This window comes from Nyctereutes procyonoides, unplaced genomic scaffold, assembly GCF_905146905.1.
Source record: "Nyctereutes procyonoides isolate TBG_1078 unplaced genomic scaffold, NYPRO_anot_genome, whole genome shotgun sequence".
Classification (NCBI taxonomy): Eukaryota; Metazoa; Chordata; class Mammalia; order Carnivora; family Canidae; genus Nyctereutes; species Nyctereutes procyonoides.
The window spans coordinates 31,896,752-31,913,504 of NW_026575136.1; the positions used below are offsets into that span (position 1 = coordinate 31,896,752).

A 16,753-nucleotide genomic window follows, 5' to 3' on the forward strand; every position below is an offset into this window, starting at 1 on the left:
CACGGTCCCCACCCTGCACTAGCACCCACACACTGCCAGCACCCACCCCAAAGGGGAAACATGTTTCAGATGCTGCGGTCAGCACTGCCTTGCATGCTGGGGACACAGTAGTGGCAGTGAAGAGTGATGAAAGAGTTGTGAGTTGTCCTGACCACTGAAAGTTAAAGAAAGGAAAACCTGAGCACAGGATGCCTCTGCCTACACTAATAAAATCCTCCATGGGACACTTTTGGTGGCTTAGGTGTAAAGTGTCAGACTCTTGATTTCCGCTTCAGTCATGATCTCAGGGTCATGAAATCAAGCCTCATATGGGGGCGCTCACCTGCTTGACATTTAATCTCTCTCCCTCTCCCTCTTCCCTTCCCCTCCCTCACCCCTACTTGCATGTTCTTTCTCCTCTCTCTCTCTTTCTCAAAATAATAATAACAATAATCTTCAAGAGCCACAGGGCAAAGTTGTTCTTAAACTTCAGGTTGTAGCTCATTCCTTCCCTTCAGGAAATTCAGCCAAATACCCACCCCTAACCCTAGGGTCATCTTAGAAATGAAAACATCTACTCAAGATTGGGTAGAGTTTGTGTAAGTTGCCAGGATCACAACCAGCTTCATCCCCTGCTCTGGATTGCCTGAGCACATTTTTGATTAAGTCTAGAGTTAAAGTCTTCTTCTGGATGTTGCTCCAGTGGACAGGTGTTCAAGACTGGGCACACAGGTAGCTAACGTGCAGCCCTCTGTGCACTGAGACGTACAAACAGGACACTGCTCTCACAAAACCCAAACATGTACCTGGGCCTGAGTGTTAAATGTTAGCAGCTATTACCCTGTGGAATTTAATTATGTATATCAATCCAGTGTTGTCTTGTTTTTGAGGTTGGGTTTCCCCCACCTGGCCTGTTTTTTGTCTCTTTTTTGATTTTTGATTACAGAGCTCTTCCTCCAAAGCCTGAGAGTTGAATCTCATGGTGATTTGTGCCCTCAAGCATGCTGTTCCCTGGCTTAGCAAATGGAGAGCAAGTCAATAAAAACAACCTTGGTGTGGGTTCTAGTAACTATGCCACTTTGAGATTCCCATTAATTTCACCCTTGAGAAATTCAGTGACCATAACCTTGCTTTCGAGAGTCTTAAAAACGTTCTTTATCATCTGCTTCTCTATATTCTGTTTTATTTTATTAAGGAGGGGGATCTCTAAGCCTCTAAAATATTTGTTTCATCAGTTGACTATTTCCTATTAGGGACTATTTAATCTATTTTTTTTCTTTCTTAAATGAAAAACTGCTGAAATGTAACATTTTTACAGAAACATTTTTTTATTCTTATATATGTGGTGTGTGTGTGTGTGTGTGTGTGTGTGTGTGTGTGTACATGTATACAAGAAAACCTTGGTGACTTCTTTCTGAGATGGTAAGATTGGACCTTGAGAGAGAGTTTATGTCTTAATTCTTTAAAGAGTAGATTTGAGACTTTTTTGTTTGTTTGTTTCTCCACCCCACTTAAAAAACAAACAACTTCAAAGTGATAGAGATGCGTATCATGGACAAAGCGGAAAGAACCCACAGTCCACACTAGGGCAAAACATGCTGGCATGCACTGGTGACCCTTGTCACAAGAAAGCAATAAAGCCTCTCCTCCCGTGGCCTTCTCAGCCCCGTCTGGAATCTCCTGACAGGCAAAAGCATCCTTCAGACCAAGTCTTCCCTCCATCACTTTGCACCTGTCACTAATAGACAAGCGAGTGAGTGCCATTTTCATACGTTTTCTTCCTGCCTTCTGAATTTGGGAGGTAGAAACGCTGAAATCAAGATGTGCAAATATCTTAGGATAGACTATAAAATATAATCACATAATCTATCTAGATCCCTATGCCTTTTAAAGCATGAAGTCAATATGTGGAGATAAACTAAGCCATGGACTGTGAACCAGAATAAACCACATTAATTCTTGATCAGAGCCAATTGTTTTGGCTCAGTTTGAAAGGTCTGCCTGTTATTGCTATTGTTACTGGTGTTGCTGTTGGAGTCATTTTTAGAAAATTTTCTGGATAATATTTAAAGCAATTCTGGGGCACCTGGGGGGGCTCAGTTGGTTGAGCCTCCAACTCTTTCTTTGGGTTCAGGTCATGATCTCAGGGTCATTAGATCAAGCCCTGCGTTAGGCTCCATGCTCAGTGGGAAGTCTGCTGGAGGATCTTTCTCTCCCTCTCCCTCTGTCTCTCCTCCCACTTTCTCTCTTTTTTTCTTTGAAATAAATAAATCTTTCTTTTTAAAAAAGCAAACAAACAAATGGAGCAATTTTTCTGACATCCACTCCACCCATCTCCATGTCTAAATATTCTGACTTACCTCCTTCAAAGTTAACTTCAAGTTCCCCCTTTTCAGGGAGGGGAATCTTCCCTGAATCTCCTGGTTAAAAGTAAATACTGTCTTTTTCTGAACTACAATAGCAATCACTTTTTTTTTTAAAGATTTTATTTATTTATTCACGAGAGACACACAGAGAGAAGCAGAGACACAGGCAGAGGGAGAAGCAGGCTCCATGCAGGGAGTCCGATGCGGGACTCCATCCTAGGACCCTGGGATCACACCCTGAGCTGAAGGCAGGTGCTCAACTGCTGAGCCACCCAGGAGTCCCAGCATTTACTCTTCAAATATAATTTATAGTACACAGCTTTTCTCTCCCCTAATACTCTGCATACCACTTAGAGCTGAGATCCACGTCTTTCTAGTTTCCAACCACAGACATTATCTTGAATATAGTATGTTCTCAATAAAGACTTGATGAGTAAGGACAAGTGGGTTCAGCTCCCACACATCAGCACACACGTTTACACAAGCCAGATCTGGGACACTTCCCCTTTTCCAGCTTTAGGTAAAATCCTGACAACACCCCATCATTAGAAAACAAACAAGTAGCCAGAGGAAAGCCCATATTGATGACGATTCTAGGTTGGCCAAGGGCCCCAAGCAGGACATAGGCCAGCATGGTCTGTAGCATCTCTCCCATTATGGGATTTCTTGGCATTGCCATGAATTCTGGGGTCCCCAATATTAAAGGAACCTCTTTTGCTCTCTAGTGTCATTCACTGAAACATTGATGTGAGAGTACAAGGTGATCGCAGCTGAACTGTCAGCTGCCAGGCCCTGAGCATGGAATGCCTGGCCTTGTAGGGAATAAAAGCAGAGTCTTTGAAGACAGCGTGGAGGTGACACCCAAGGAGCCTCCATAACCCAGGGGAGAATGAGACCCTTAAACGGAAACAGTAAGGAACATCTCTGTGCCCAGGTCGAGAGAAGGGGGTTGGAGGGTGGAAGATCACGAGTGAGAAAACTGCAACACGGCCAACACAAAGCACCCCAGTGTGTGCAGGCAGGAGACTGCCCTGTACTATGCATGTAAACTGAGGCAGTGACACACGTCTCGTGCTCGCACCATGCATCCTGCAACTCCCCCCACCCGTTTTCTCCCTCCAGCTGCTCTGTTCTCAGCATGAATGCTCCTCTCTACTTCGATGCCACCAGTCCTTTAAGCCACGGCCTTAGCCTTCTGCTCCTGTTCCACTTTAGTACTTGCTTCGTTCACATTTTTCTCCACGTGACTCCAGAATTGGTATTTTCAATGCTGAACTTTCTTCTTATTGGTCATTCCATAATTTCAACTGTAGGTGGGTCAAAGCTACTTTACAACTCAGTACATCTGAAACTGGACTTTTCCCCACCTCCTCCAAGCCAACCCAGTCTCCTCATATCCCATCTTTTAAAATTAAGCTATTATTTTTCAGTCCCTGGATCACAAAAATGGGAAGACATTATTTTCCCCTTTTCTTGACCTCCACGCCAAATCAGAATGAGGAGCTCATCTCTAACTTAGATAATCATCTTTGAACTATCCAAAAATTACAATAGTGCCCCTTTCCATTGTTTTTTATAAGAAATTCAATAGATTTGAAAGAAATTTCATAAGTTTTGAGAGAAGTGGCAAGTAAAACACCTGTAAAAGAATAACCCTGTAACTGTGAATTTTGAAGACCCTTCCTAATTTCTGTCCATGTTTCAGAACTCTGCTTTTCCTTATAGTTTTACCATACATGTTTATATCTGTAAGTCACATTTTATTCATTTTGCAAGTTTCTGAACTTTAAAGGAAGGAAATAATATCTTACGTGTTTTTCTACAATGTGTTTTTTTTTCTTTCAATAAGATATTCCCAAGATTCGTCCCTGTTGGTGAGAATAGTGATCGTTCATTCATCATTCTTGGCTCTTACAACCACCACTGCAATAAACATTCCAGGGCATTTCTACTACATGTGGGCAAACCCTAGGATATTTAACAGAGTGAAATTATTAGGTCATAGGATATGAGATTACTTAACTGGCTAATGCTATATCATTCTCTGAAATAGACGTAATAGTAAATTTCATGTGTTAATTTGTAGGGTGGTATTGGGTGACATTAACATTTAAATTGGTAAATTGTGAGTAAGCAGATTGCCTTCTACAGTGAGGGGGTGGGCCTCATCTACTGAGTTAAAGGGCAAACTCATTATTTTGAATAGAGCAAAAAGACTCGCTTCCCCATACAAGAGGGAAATCAGCAGACCGCCTTCTGACTTCATTGCCTTTCCTGGGACTCCAGCCTGTTGGCCCACACTTGCCAGTCTCCATAATCACATGAGCCAATTCCTTGTAATAAATCTTTTTCTATATACATATATATCCTATTGGTTCTGCTTCTTGTTCTGTTCTTTCCTGAATATTACCAATACCAATAACACAATGGATATACTATTGAGCATTCCTACCAGCAGTGAACAAGTGTTGCAATCCATAAAATTTTGTTCACCCCGACCTTAAACTCTTCCCCTCCCATAAGCTACAACTACTTTAATCTTGTAGGTGGTGAAAAAAAATTGGTTTATTAATGTGTCTCCCTCTGAAGAATGTTCAGTAGCTTCCCATGGTCTTCCCAGAGTGAAGTCCAGACTCCATGAGGCACATCAAGATTTGAGCCAACTTGTCAGGCTCTTCCTGACATTCGGCTGCACCAGGGGGCTTCAACTTCCTTTTTCAATATGGAATCTGCTGTATAACACCTTACTTGCAACCCCAGCACATCACATGCTGAGTTCCTTTGCTGGTGCTGGTTCCTTCCCTGGTTCTTCCTCTCAGGCTCCATCTCATGGCAGTGAGGGGCCACAGAGCCTAGGGCAAGAACCACATGGTGCTGGAGCTCTGGCCCAAGGCAAACAGCTCCATGCTCTATTTCTGTGTGGACATTAAACTTTCCTTGAGCCCTCTCTATGCTGCTGGTGCCCCTAAGATGCCTCCCTGCCCACTCTCTCTCCTTCCCACTTGCCTATCTTAGAAAAAAATCCTTCCAAGTGTCAAGGTCTAGTGCAACTTGATCCTTGAGCCTCCTTGTTCACTCTGCTGAAATCAAGCACCTCTTCATCTCATTTCTGGCACTTCATGAGCATCGACTAGTTTCACCCCAGTGCAGAGGCTGGGCAGCTCAGAACCCCAAGGTGGTTGATGACCGTGAACACTTTCTTCAGCTACATGATGAGAACATATTACCTGTGCCATGGTGTTTCATAAGCATTAGAGGAGAAGATGACATTTTCATCACACACAGGAGGTGCTCAGGGAAATGGGTAGTAGAGTAGTGTGGGTGGGCCACCCATCCGGGGGAACCTCTCTATCAGTGTAACTACATCCTCTTTAACTGGCCAGGAAGGCCAGAGGCACACAGGTTGCATAGTATTTGGCAGGATCTCACTTCCACCATGAACTCTGCTGTGAAAGGACTGCCTTTGAAAGGTTACCTCCCAAGCCACCTCAGTGGCTTTTCAACCCTGAAGCAGTAAAATATATGCAGTCCCTCTTATTTTTAAAATTCTCCAAATCAGTTACCAATTGACAAATGCTTGTGTGGAGTCAACACACATTTTAACATAAATTTGCATTAACAGCACCATTTATCCAGAATAAGATGTCCAATTTGCTCTTCAGCTCTCAGCTAAAAGCCCCAGGTGGGCGGTGGCATGGCAAGGATGTACAAAGGTTGACGTCTCCTCATTTGAGGGCTCCTGCAGCTCAGTGTCCCCCAAGATGTCATTTTGCATTCCTAACAGCAACTTTATCCAATGGGACACATACAAAGGCTGAGAACTTGGACAGATAATTAGACCTCACCACACTTCCGGTCCTCGCCTGTAAAATCAATATTATGTCCATATCCAAGTGGGCAGTGGGCTAAATCAGAAGATAACTGACCAGGTTCCTCATGTATAGTAAGCTATCAGCAAAGAGGAGACATAAGTATATTTAGAGAGCATGTGGTTCAATTTCTTCATCCTTTTGAGGTTGTAAAACCTAATACACAAATTAGGATTTCTGGATTCCAACTCCAGTCACGTGTTGTTAAACAGATCACCGACTCTCACTTTACATTACATGTGAGTGCAATACTTCTAGGTCCTGATATGATGCTAATAAAACACACACAGAAAACTTTAAGTATATTTAAGGTTAACTTTGAAATACAGCTATTATATTTTTTAAATTCACTATCATTTTTCATTTAAAAAACAAAAAGGGAATCCTCCACATCTGGAAAATGAGTGGAATACTCACACTGGCCCATTACCACAATCGGTTCTTTAAAAATATAAATGATCAAAAACAACAACAACAACAACAAAAAAACAACAACAAAAAAACAACAGTGACAAGGTACACTTGAGAATACTACCATGAAGAATTCATCTATGTGGAGAGGCAGGTGCTCCTGTATTTGAACTGTGACTGACTGAAACACCTACTGTTGTGTTTGAAAAAGCCCAACTCCAAGAATTTAACAGGAGCAATAAATCTGGATAATAAAAGTAGGAAATATTGCCAAAATTGTTCATATACGATTCTAAAAATCCTACCTTGGTATGACAATCACACTTTAGTTCCCAAGAGTTTAGCTCTACCCTCTATAGAGGTCAAATTTTCAGAAGAGTTCAAACTGCTTGTTGGCTTTTTATTTTTTTCCAACTAAAATTGTATGTAGTTAAGGCATGCATACAATACAATAATTTGGTAAATATATATGTACATAGTGAAATGATTACTATAATCAAGCTAATTTACTTATCTTCTCATATAGTTACTTTTTTTTTTTTTTGTGGTGAGACCACCTGAAATCTACTTTCTTGGGAAAGGTCCAGTATTCAATACAGTATTAACTGTGGTCCTCAAGCAGTACATTAGATCTCTAGGTGGAATCATCCTACCTAACTGCAAATTTGGACCATTTGACAACAGCTCCCCATTTCCCCACCTCCTTGTGCCTGGTGACCATTGTTCTACCTATTTTCAATAGGTTGTTCTTTGACAGAAATCAGAATTCCTGATCTGGGATCCAAACTGCAAGAGCTTGCCACATGAAGGGTGGTGGGGCCGGGGATCCCATCTTGCTCTGGCCTTCGTGGCTTAGGCCAGGTGTCGAATAGCTCACTCTGCTTCAAGGCCCTTGCCAATTCTCTCCTTCATCTGCGTGGCTAATGAAAAGTCATCCAGACATGAAAAACTTGAAACAGCACTCAACAGGTGACTATGCACAACAGCGAATGAGGAGGTCAGGGGCAAAACGGACTCTACAATAAATATTTCACTAAAAAGATTTTGGTAATAGACCCTTTGTAAGCCTCAGTCATATACACAAAACCATCTTGGAGCTTAGCTGCATCTACAGAGAAAAAGAAAACTAACACAGGGGAAATTTTCTTACCTCCTGACAATTTGCTTTCCTTACGTACTACAGTAAATTGTTCTTTTATGTATGATATGCATCTGTTGAAAAGAAGGCACTCTAGCACATGTCACATAAGGTGTTCTGCTGAATGTCCATTTGGAATATAATTTTAGAGACTCCAGACAAGAAACATACAGTTCCAAACTATTTCCTTCCCTAGACTATTGCTAACATCTGAAAATTTCATCATTAGTCATTTTGCATCAAAAGCATAGGGAATAATGATAGTGACAATAATACTATCTATCACTCCCTGACTACAGGTCTTTAACCATATGACCCCTAAGCCATCCAACACAGAGAATGGTATTATTAACTCAGTTTACTATTCAGAAACCTGAGATGCAGAGGGACTGAACAGCTAACATAAGATTTTACAAAAAGCAAAGCCTATAAAAGTCGTGTTTTTCCAGTATGCCATATACCCAATCCATGTGGCTATTACTCAAAGGACTAACTCACTAAGTACCAAACCATAGGCCCTAGTAGGCATCACAGAAAATATCCAGGAGGTCATTCGATCCTGCCTGAAATGACACCTTGCAGTTTCTGCAGGGTCCTCTCTTATGGAACTTGGATGAAGCAAAAAAATGGAGCCAGTGCTCGAACTCTGTCCAGATTCCCTAATAAGCCTAGATTTGGTGTTACTGAAAGGACTGAACACACAGAGCTTGAAGCCAGCATGAGTGCCTGGCGGGAGGAAGCAGCACTCCATCACTGGGAGGACGCTCAGAAGGGGGGCATCTGGTCCTGAACCCAAATGCTGCCAACATGAATTTAGTCGAGGCTGTAGTCATTATTTAGATGATACAAGACCTGGGCTTTTCTCCTACTACATTCAAATTTCTGAGATGCATATTCTACTCAGAAGCGACAACACGTCAAGAAAAATGAAACTGATTCATAGAATTATTTCTTTAAAACAATAATATCATAAGATCTAGAAGTGAAATTGGAAAATACCACAAAAACATGATAAAGCATTTTGTAGGTTCTACTGGGGCTTGAAGAATCAAATGTCATAGGTGGGGATAAAGGTACATAAAATGTTTACTCACCTGATGCAACCACCTGGATTACTTTTTCCCAATGTCCATGTGGGAAAGTATGAAGAAAGCAGGAATAGAAGCCAATATCAGCCTCAGAGGCATTATGAAAGTACAGGGTCATATCATTAGGAGCCGCAGTAGAATTTAAAAGGTAAACCCTGTAAGTATAGGGTTGTTTTACAACCCCACCATAAATAGGGCTGAAAATGGCTATAAGCTCTCTGCTTGTTGTATTGATCTTGAACCACTCCATCTGGGTTAAGGTGTCCAGTGATGAGTATATACACTCTAGACTCATATTTTCAGCAAGTTTAACAGTTGTGTCCCAAAACATCTCTTCACATAGAGCTGAAATACACAACAACACATTTATTCACTTAGGTTTGATGATTGAGACACCACATGGATACCTAAAGCTTATTCTAAGCTTTCTAAGACCCATCAAGATAGTAAATGGAGATGACACTAAAGGCTAACAGTTTCTCCCTTAGTCTAAAAAGGTTTCTGCTGCTGATAAGAGCATTTGCAACTTGTTGACGTCCTGAACAAATGAGAAATTATCGGACTCAACTAAAGAGCATTATAAATTCTAAACATGTCGCACTATAAGACCAAGATAGAAGTAAATTTTTTTTAATGAAGACATTATCTTTACCTCTGTATACGTGAAGAATAGCCAAGAAGAAAGTAAGATAATCCATCTCTGGAAACCGTTTGGGAGGCTGATCTATTAAAAAAAAAAAGACAATTTTTATAATGTTACATGCAGAGGCCCAGCACAATGCACTACTTCCTTCCTCTCAGATATTATCAGCAATGTCTTAAAGTATGAACAGGAAAAACGTCTGAGCTTCAAAGTCAAGTTTGCTCTTGCATAAGGATGAACAGATTTGAATCACTTCTCTCTCGGGGAACTAGCTTATTTTCAAGATTTTATTTTCTACAAAGAGGCATTCATTGAACAAGTCAGTGAAGAGCTGAGTGCATTCTCTATACCAGACTCTACTCTAGGCCATTAGGATACAACAGTAAATTAAAAAAAGAAAAAAAGAAAAAGAAAAAAAATCTTTGCTATCATGGAATTTACATTCTAGTGGGAGGAGACAGACATTGAAATTAAAAAGTAAAACAATATAGTAAATTATTTATGGTAAGTGCATGAGGAAAGCACAAAGCAGGAAAGTGGAGATAGGGCAGGGCGGGTGATAGCGTTCCCCTTTTAGACAGGAATGTGCAGGAAGTCTTCACTGAGAACTTGACACTGGAGCAGAGATGGAAGGGCAGCAGGAGGGGCCTGGGGTGCCAGGGGTTTAGAGGCTCCACCAGTGTGGACCGTGGTTGGGCATGGCCTTCCTTTTACTTTTCTACCTTTTCATTGACCTCAGGCATTTGCTTTGGAGGTGATGAAGGGACCACACATGGAAGGACCTCCCAATACAAAATTATTGTGGCCCAGGATGTATACTAAGCTATCATCATGGATGATTTTTTTTAATCTTTTATTTTTAAATAGTTACAGAGTCACAGTCATTTGCAAAGATAGTAGGAGAGCACCCATGTACTCTTCAACCCAAGTTCCCCCAAAGGTTACATCTTATGTAATTATAGTACAATATCAAAAGGTAATTGATTTTGTAGGTTTGTCACTGTTCCCTTCCTTCATGTAAAATAATAGTTCAAGGGCACCTGGTGGCTCAAGTTGTTAAGCTCTGCCTTTGGCTCAGATCATGATCCCGAGGTCCTGGGATCAAATCCCATGTCTTGCTCCCTGCAAAGGAGCAGAGAGGGACTCTGTGCCTCTTCTGCTCATGCACATGCTCTCTCTCAAATAAATAAAATCTTTAAATAAAATAAAATCATTCCATTTCTTAAGAACTTGTGAGGAACATATTACCATGTCAGTATAAAAATACATTATTGCCTCTATAATGAGAGGAATTGTATGAATGCCTTTATCCCCTGAGGGTTGAAATAAAAGGTAGGTAAGAATTAGGAAGGGGGGGGTGGCATGAGCCACCAAAGACAATGTTGCCTATGGCCGACTCTGAAGGTCCTCTGGATTCAATCCCAAAGTTTATTGGTAGGTGTCTGCTGTTCAACGCAGTATCTAACCTGGGAACTTTTTCAGGAAGCAAGAAATCAGTAGTATGAAATTATAATGTATACATATGGTGTTGTATAGTGCCACCCGATACTTACACAGCATTCTATTTTCCAAATGCTTTCACAGGAGTGGTATTATTTGTCCTTGTAATAGCCACACGATATAGTCAGATGAGGTATCTCTGTTTTGCAAGTAATTAAAAAAAATCTGTCCAAAATTTTAGTGAACTGTACTAGGCACCCTGCTTAGGCCCTGGAAGTGGAAGCATGAGAAAGATGTGGTCTCTGTCCTCATGCCATGTGATAATATATTGGGTTAGACAGATTACAGAGCCAGTTTATTATAATAAAACATGAAAATATAGAAGTCAAATTTGAGTAAATACTGGGACATCCCAGAAAGGGGAAAATTCATTCTAATTGGGAAAGGTTTCATAGAAAAAAATGCACCAGATTCTGCACTTTACACTCTAACTAAGACTTTCCCAGTAGAGAAGGAGAATGAGATAAAGGCACGAAAACAGAGGACATTTTTGGGAAATGATGTGACTATGCTCCAGGGAGTGGGAAAGAGACAACTATGATGTTGGGTCCGGATGGAAAGTATCTTAAATGACAACCATAGAGAAGTTCAAACTTGGCCATCAGAAACCACAGCATCCTGCTTACATATGTAACTATCAAACATAGTCCCTGGGACATGTGTCTGTGGCATCAATAAACACAACTCTGACAGCAATACAGAGCCACTAAATATCTTATGGATGCAAGTGATGTGGACAGTTTGTCATTTTTTAAAAGATTTTATTTATTTATTCATGAGAGACAGAGAGAGAGAGAGAGAGAGAGAGAGAGAGGCAGAGACACAGGCAGAGGGAGAAGCAGGCTCCATGCAAGGACCCCGACATGGGACTTGATCCCAGGACTCCAGGATCACATCCTGGGCTGAAGGTGGCACTAAACTGATGATCCACCTGGGGATCCCCAGTTTTGCATTTTTGAAAGATAACCTGGATGCCTGTGGAGAATGGACTGAAGTGGCAAGGGCATTGAGGATTTATATCTGAATCAGAAAAATTAATTCCATCCATCCAGTCTTAACTACAGGACTTCCTCTTGATAGGTACTGACAGACAGAAACAACAACAACAACAAAAAACTATAGAACCAGAGTTAGACCCAGTCCCAAGAATTCCTGAAGCCCTCAAGAAAGTATCCTCCTAAGTAGCCCCCTTTGCACTGATCTCTGCCTCAGACCTGTGTCACCCCCCCGCCCCCAACACACACTGTATCTGGGGCGATCTTGTGACAGATACCATATGACCTACACAGTTCAAAATACTTAATATTTTTTACTATCAATAAAATTAAAAGACAACCTAAAGAATGGGAGAAAAATCTGCAAATCATACATCTTAAAAGGATCTAGAATCCAGAACATAAAAAAAAACTCTTACAACTCAACAACAAAAAGATGAACAACCCAATTTAAAAATGGGCAAAAAACTTGAATAGACGTTTCTCCAAAAAAAGATATACAAATGGCCAACAAACACATGAGAAGTTGCTCAGCATCATTAGTCACTAGAAAAATGCAAATCAAAACCACAAAGAGATACTACTTCATGTCCACTATGATAGTTATAATAAAAAATGAGGAAATAGCAGTGTTGACAAGGATGTAGTGAAGTTGAAACCCTTGTACACAGCTGCTGGGTGTGTACTGGGTGCAGCTACTATGGTTTGGTTTACTAACAGTTTGGTTGTTCCTCAAACATTAAACAGAATAACTATATATGACCTAGTGATTCAACTCATGGGTTTACGTTCCTCAAAATTGAAAACAGATAATCAAACACTTAACATACCAATGTTCATAGCAACTCTATTTAGAAGAGTCAGAAGTTGGAAACAACCCAAATGTCCATCGACAGAAGAACAGATAAACTGTGATGTGTCCACACCACATATTACATAGTCATAAAAAGGAATGAAATACTGATTCATGATACAACATGAATGAACCTTGAAAACATTATGCTAAGTGAAAGAAGGCAGACACAGAGGGCCATGTATTTTTAAGATTCCATTTACATGAAATACCCAGAATAGGTAAACCTGTAGAGATGGAAACCAGATTGTTTGCTGTCAGGGGCTTAACAGAGAGGAAACCAGGAGTGACTGCCTAAAGTATGAGGTTGTGTCTTGGGATGAAGAAAATGTTTTAGATCTTGATAAAGATGATACTTGCAAACACCATGAATGTACACAATGCTACTCAGCTGTATACTTTAATTTTATGTTGTATGAATTTCACCTCAACAACAAAAATTACTTCTAGTGAATAGCAGGAGTCCGAATTCACCTCAGGTCTTTCCAACTGCAGAAGCCACCGCAGTTTGTTATTGGCCTTGCATTTATTGACATCACGTGGTCTGCAATGGCCATTGAGCCTCACGGTACCCACAGAGAATGGAGTCCCGTCACACATCTGTGCCACTTTATGTCAGCTGGAAATAGATAATGCAGAAGAACATAATCCAGGTTATCAGATAAATGACTCATGATGTAAAGAATCACTGAGTGCTTATTAAACACATGTGGACACATTATATGTATTTATATTAATGTTTATATATATGGTGTGTGTGTGTGTGTGTGTGTGTGGTCAGGGCTGGGTAAGGTTGGTAGAGGTGCAGGGAGAGAGGTAAGAGGGACAAAGGGGCTCCACAGACATCTGTAACAGCATCCTGGCGGTGGATCCTACAAGAATTGGATGCAACATAGCATCATCCACTCTCTGGGGCTCCTGCAGCCCTCAGTGAGCTTCCAACCCTGGAAGCAGAGAATCAGGGCTGGGGGAGGATTATGAGAAAAAGGGAATGATCTAGTCATAGTGTGCAGTGCCCCCTTCATCCCCAAGGCGTCCAAAGCGAAGTGAGTGGAGAGATAAAGAGAGTAGACTCTCTACATTGGCTGAAATCAGGGGCCCTGGAGGCTACATATCCAAACAAAAGGTGCAGAAAGACATGCAGCTGAAGATAAAGTTCAGCTGTTACAACTTTGCTGAGGACGAGCCCTATTTATCAGCATCTAACCAAAGACAAATAGAGACTGTACTTGAGCTATTTCTGTTGTGTAGAGAGCCATTTTTTGCATGATTTATGAAGGAATTTTGGCTTGAGGTTTTTTCTAATAGAGCTGTCTGTATAAAAGAGCTTCATCCTCAAGGAAGTCATTAATCAAAATATTACTGGACTTCTTCCCTATCAAACACAGCTCAGCTAATCCCATAAGTATGAAATTCGTCTCACGGGTTTGCCTCACGCCACATGCTCCTGGGTGATCTGGGCTGCGTGACGGCCTTCAGATCTGCGGTTTCCTTCTCATAGGCAACCCCCGCCCAGGCCCTACTCTCTGCCCTCAGCTTTGTTGCTTCTGCTATCTATAAGGTGTTCTGCTTTCCCAAATGTCTGCTTCTTCTGAACATTGGGAAGATTCGAGTCTCAGTTACCCAAGTAGGTCACCTTCCCTGTGTCATGTGGGCACACCGGACGTGCAGGGTGGAAAAGGCGCTCCTACTCTGCTTCCATTCTGCCCTTGCCCAGACAACTACTGACATGCTGAGGGCAGCAAAACACAAAGCGTGTGCTATATGCTCTTAGAACAAGGGACTGAGGCTGGGAAGAATTGGGGTGTTCTCCTTTTTTTCCCAGATGTGAGAGTTTGAGGCTCATACTTTCAGAAGACTTCAACAGGAGTGTTTGACTCTGGGTTTCAGCTCCCTGCGTCCAAGTGTCTCCTCAAGAGAATGTTTCCAATGAGGGACGTGGGGTTTCCCTCAGACCACCAGGCCCTTGGAACTTTAGCAGGTCACAGAGCTGCCCTGGGAGCTAGATACTGGTGGGGGGCCATCCGTAACAGGCTCACTTCCATTCAAAGCAGAGAGTTCAGTTTGGCTTCAGTAGAGATCTCAATTTGGTTTCAGTAGAGATCCTCCAGGACAGGGTTCTGCAAACTATGGCTCAGGGGCCAAATCCGGCCTACTGTCTGACCCTTTATAAATGGTCTGTTTGGACTCGGCCACGCTGCTTACTTGCTGATACATTGTCCAAGCCTGTTTTGTGCTCTGATGAATAGCTGCAAAGAGACCACGTGGCCTACAAAGCCGAAAATAGTAACTATGTGATCCTTGACAGAAAAATGTCACCAGCCCCTGCGTAGGGTAATAAATACTTAGATAGCCAGCATTTATTATTTAAGTGCATCTGCTTGCTTGGTCTTGCTCGGAGGAAGGAAGGCTAAGACTCAAAGGGCAGACACTGGTAAAATTAGCTCAATTTTCTTCACAAGAACCATGCCACCAGACCTACCACAAATATGTTTCCTCTAGAAACAGATGAGAGAAATGACCTAAACGATGCCCTGCCGCTGTAACTGGGCCCGTCCTTGAACTTACAGGTTCATCAGCCATGCAGACAATTACAGCTCTTCTTTTCTGAATCTGCGCAACACCATTTCATTGACAGCCTCCACTCAGCGGCCCACGGTTTACCTTAAAAGTGTGAACCAGCCACATCCACTCTCTTTTCTAGACGGTTACTAACCTTGACGTTAGTTCTGCTCGTTCTCTCTCTTTTCCAGATGTGTGTCTGGGTACAGGCTTCCTGTTTGGCGTGGCCTCCTTAGTTCGGCCCGTCCCGTCCCTGGCAATCTCGCTGCTGTCCTCCCTCGGTTGGCACTTCAGGAACGGCTGGGCCTTTGGCCCCAGGGCCCCAGGCTGTTGGGCTCTTCTCTCCAGAGTCCCTCCGGACAAGGGCTGCAGTAAAGCACTAATATTTCACTAAGCAGTGCCTTTTATTTTTTTTTTTTTGAAGGATTAAAACCAGTCAGGGAGTGTACCTGCTTCTGGAAGCCTCTTAACCACTGCAGCCACCCAGACCCATCCCACACTCAGATCTAGTTCTGCCCCTCTTCCCCACCCCTGTAAAATGCTACTGTTGGAAAGGATGTACTTCTCATCCTCTGTTCTAACTTGAAACTTTCAGTTGGTTATTTTGCCTTTTCTTCCCCATTCGTTTCCCTGCCAGTCAAAGCAGTTGGTATTTGGCAGCCTCTGAGGTGCAGAAGGCTTCTTATCTCTGCCCATATCTGAGCATGTTTCCATCCCACCTTCTAGAGACTCTCTTTGGTTTTGTGTTTTAATCGCCTGCTCTGACACAGAAAGCACAAGAAAAGTTGACATTTGCTAAGAACTGTCCCTGCAAATTTAGCAGCTTCTGTGTCTTCAAAACACAATTGTTTCTACCTTGTTCCAGAGGACAACAGGGCTCGTTTTACTTGTTCTTTTGATCTACTGGAGAGTGAAGATTTTCCCATTGGTCAAACCACCACGAAGGACTGTGGCTGGGGGGGAGTTTGTGCAATTCGCAGGGCCTGCAGAGGAGAAGGCAGTTCTGGAGGCCAGCCAGTCCCACACATTTCCCTAAGCATCACGTGTGCAGGGCTGGCCTCTTCTGTGACCACATCATGGCTAAAAGCACAAAAGAGGAAAATACAGGGGTGCCCAGGTGGCTCAGTTGGTTTAGTGTCTGAGTCTTGATTTGGGCTCAGGTCATGATCTCAGGGTCATGAGATAGAGCCCATGCTGGGAGTGGAGTCTGCTTAAGATTCTCTTTATCCCTTTGCCCCTCTCCCCTACTCTCTCACTCTCAAAAAAGGAAGGAAGGAAGGAAGGAAGGAAGGAAGGAAGGAAGGAAGGAAGGAGAAAGAAGAAAGAAAGAAAGAAAGAAAGAAAGAAAG

General features: G+C 42.1%; 1 protein-coding gene across 1 annotated transcript in view; it reads right to left on the reverse strand.

Moving 5' to 3' along the window:
• LOC129495525 (CD226 antigen-like) overlaps nucleotides 1-9,565 on the reverse strand; it is a 73,300-nt gene extending 63,735 nt beyond the window's left edge. Inside the window, exons 1-2 of the mRNA XM_055303109.1 lie at nucleotides 9,504-9,565; nucleotides 8,858-9,196 (exon numbers count right to left, since the gene is read on the reverse strand). Coding sequence (XP_055159084.1) covers nucleotides 8,858-9,196; nucleotides 9,504-9,549 — 385 coding nt within the window. The 5' untranslated portion in view covers nucleotides 9,550-9,565. The remainder of the gene's footprint in view (nucleotides 1-8,857; nucleotides 9,197-9,503) is intronic.
• Between the last annotated feature and the right edge of the window lie 7,188 nt (nucleotides 9,566-16,753).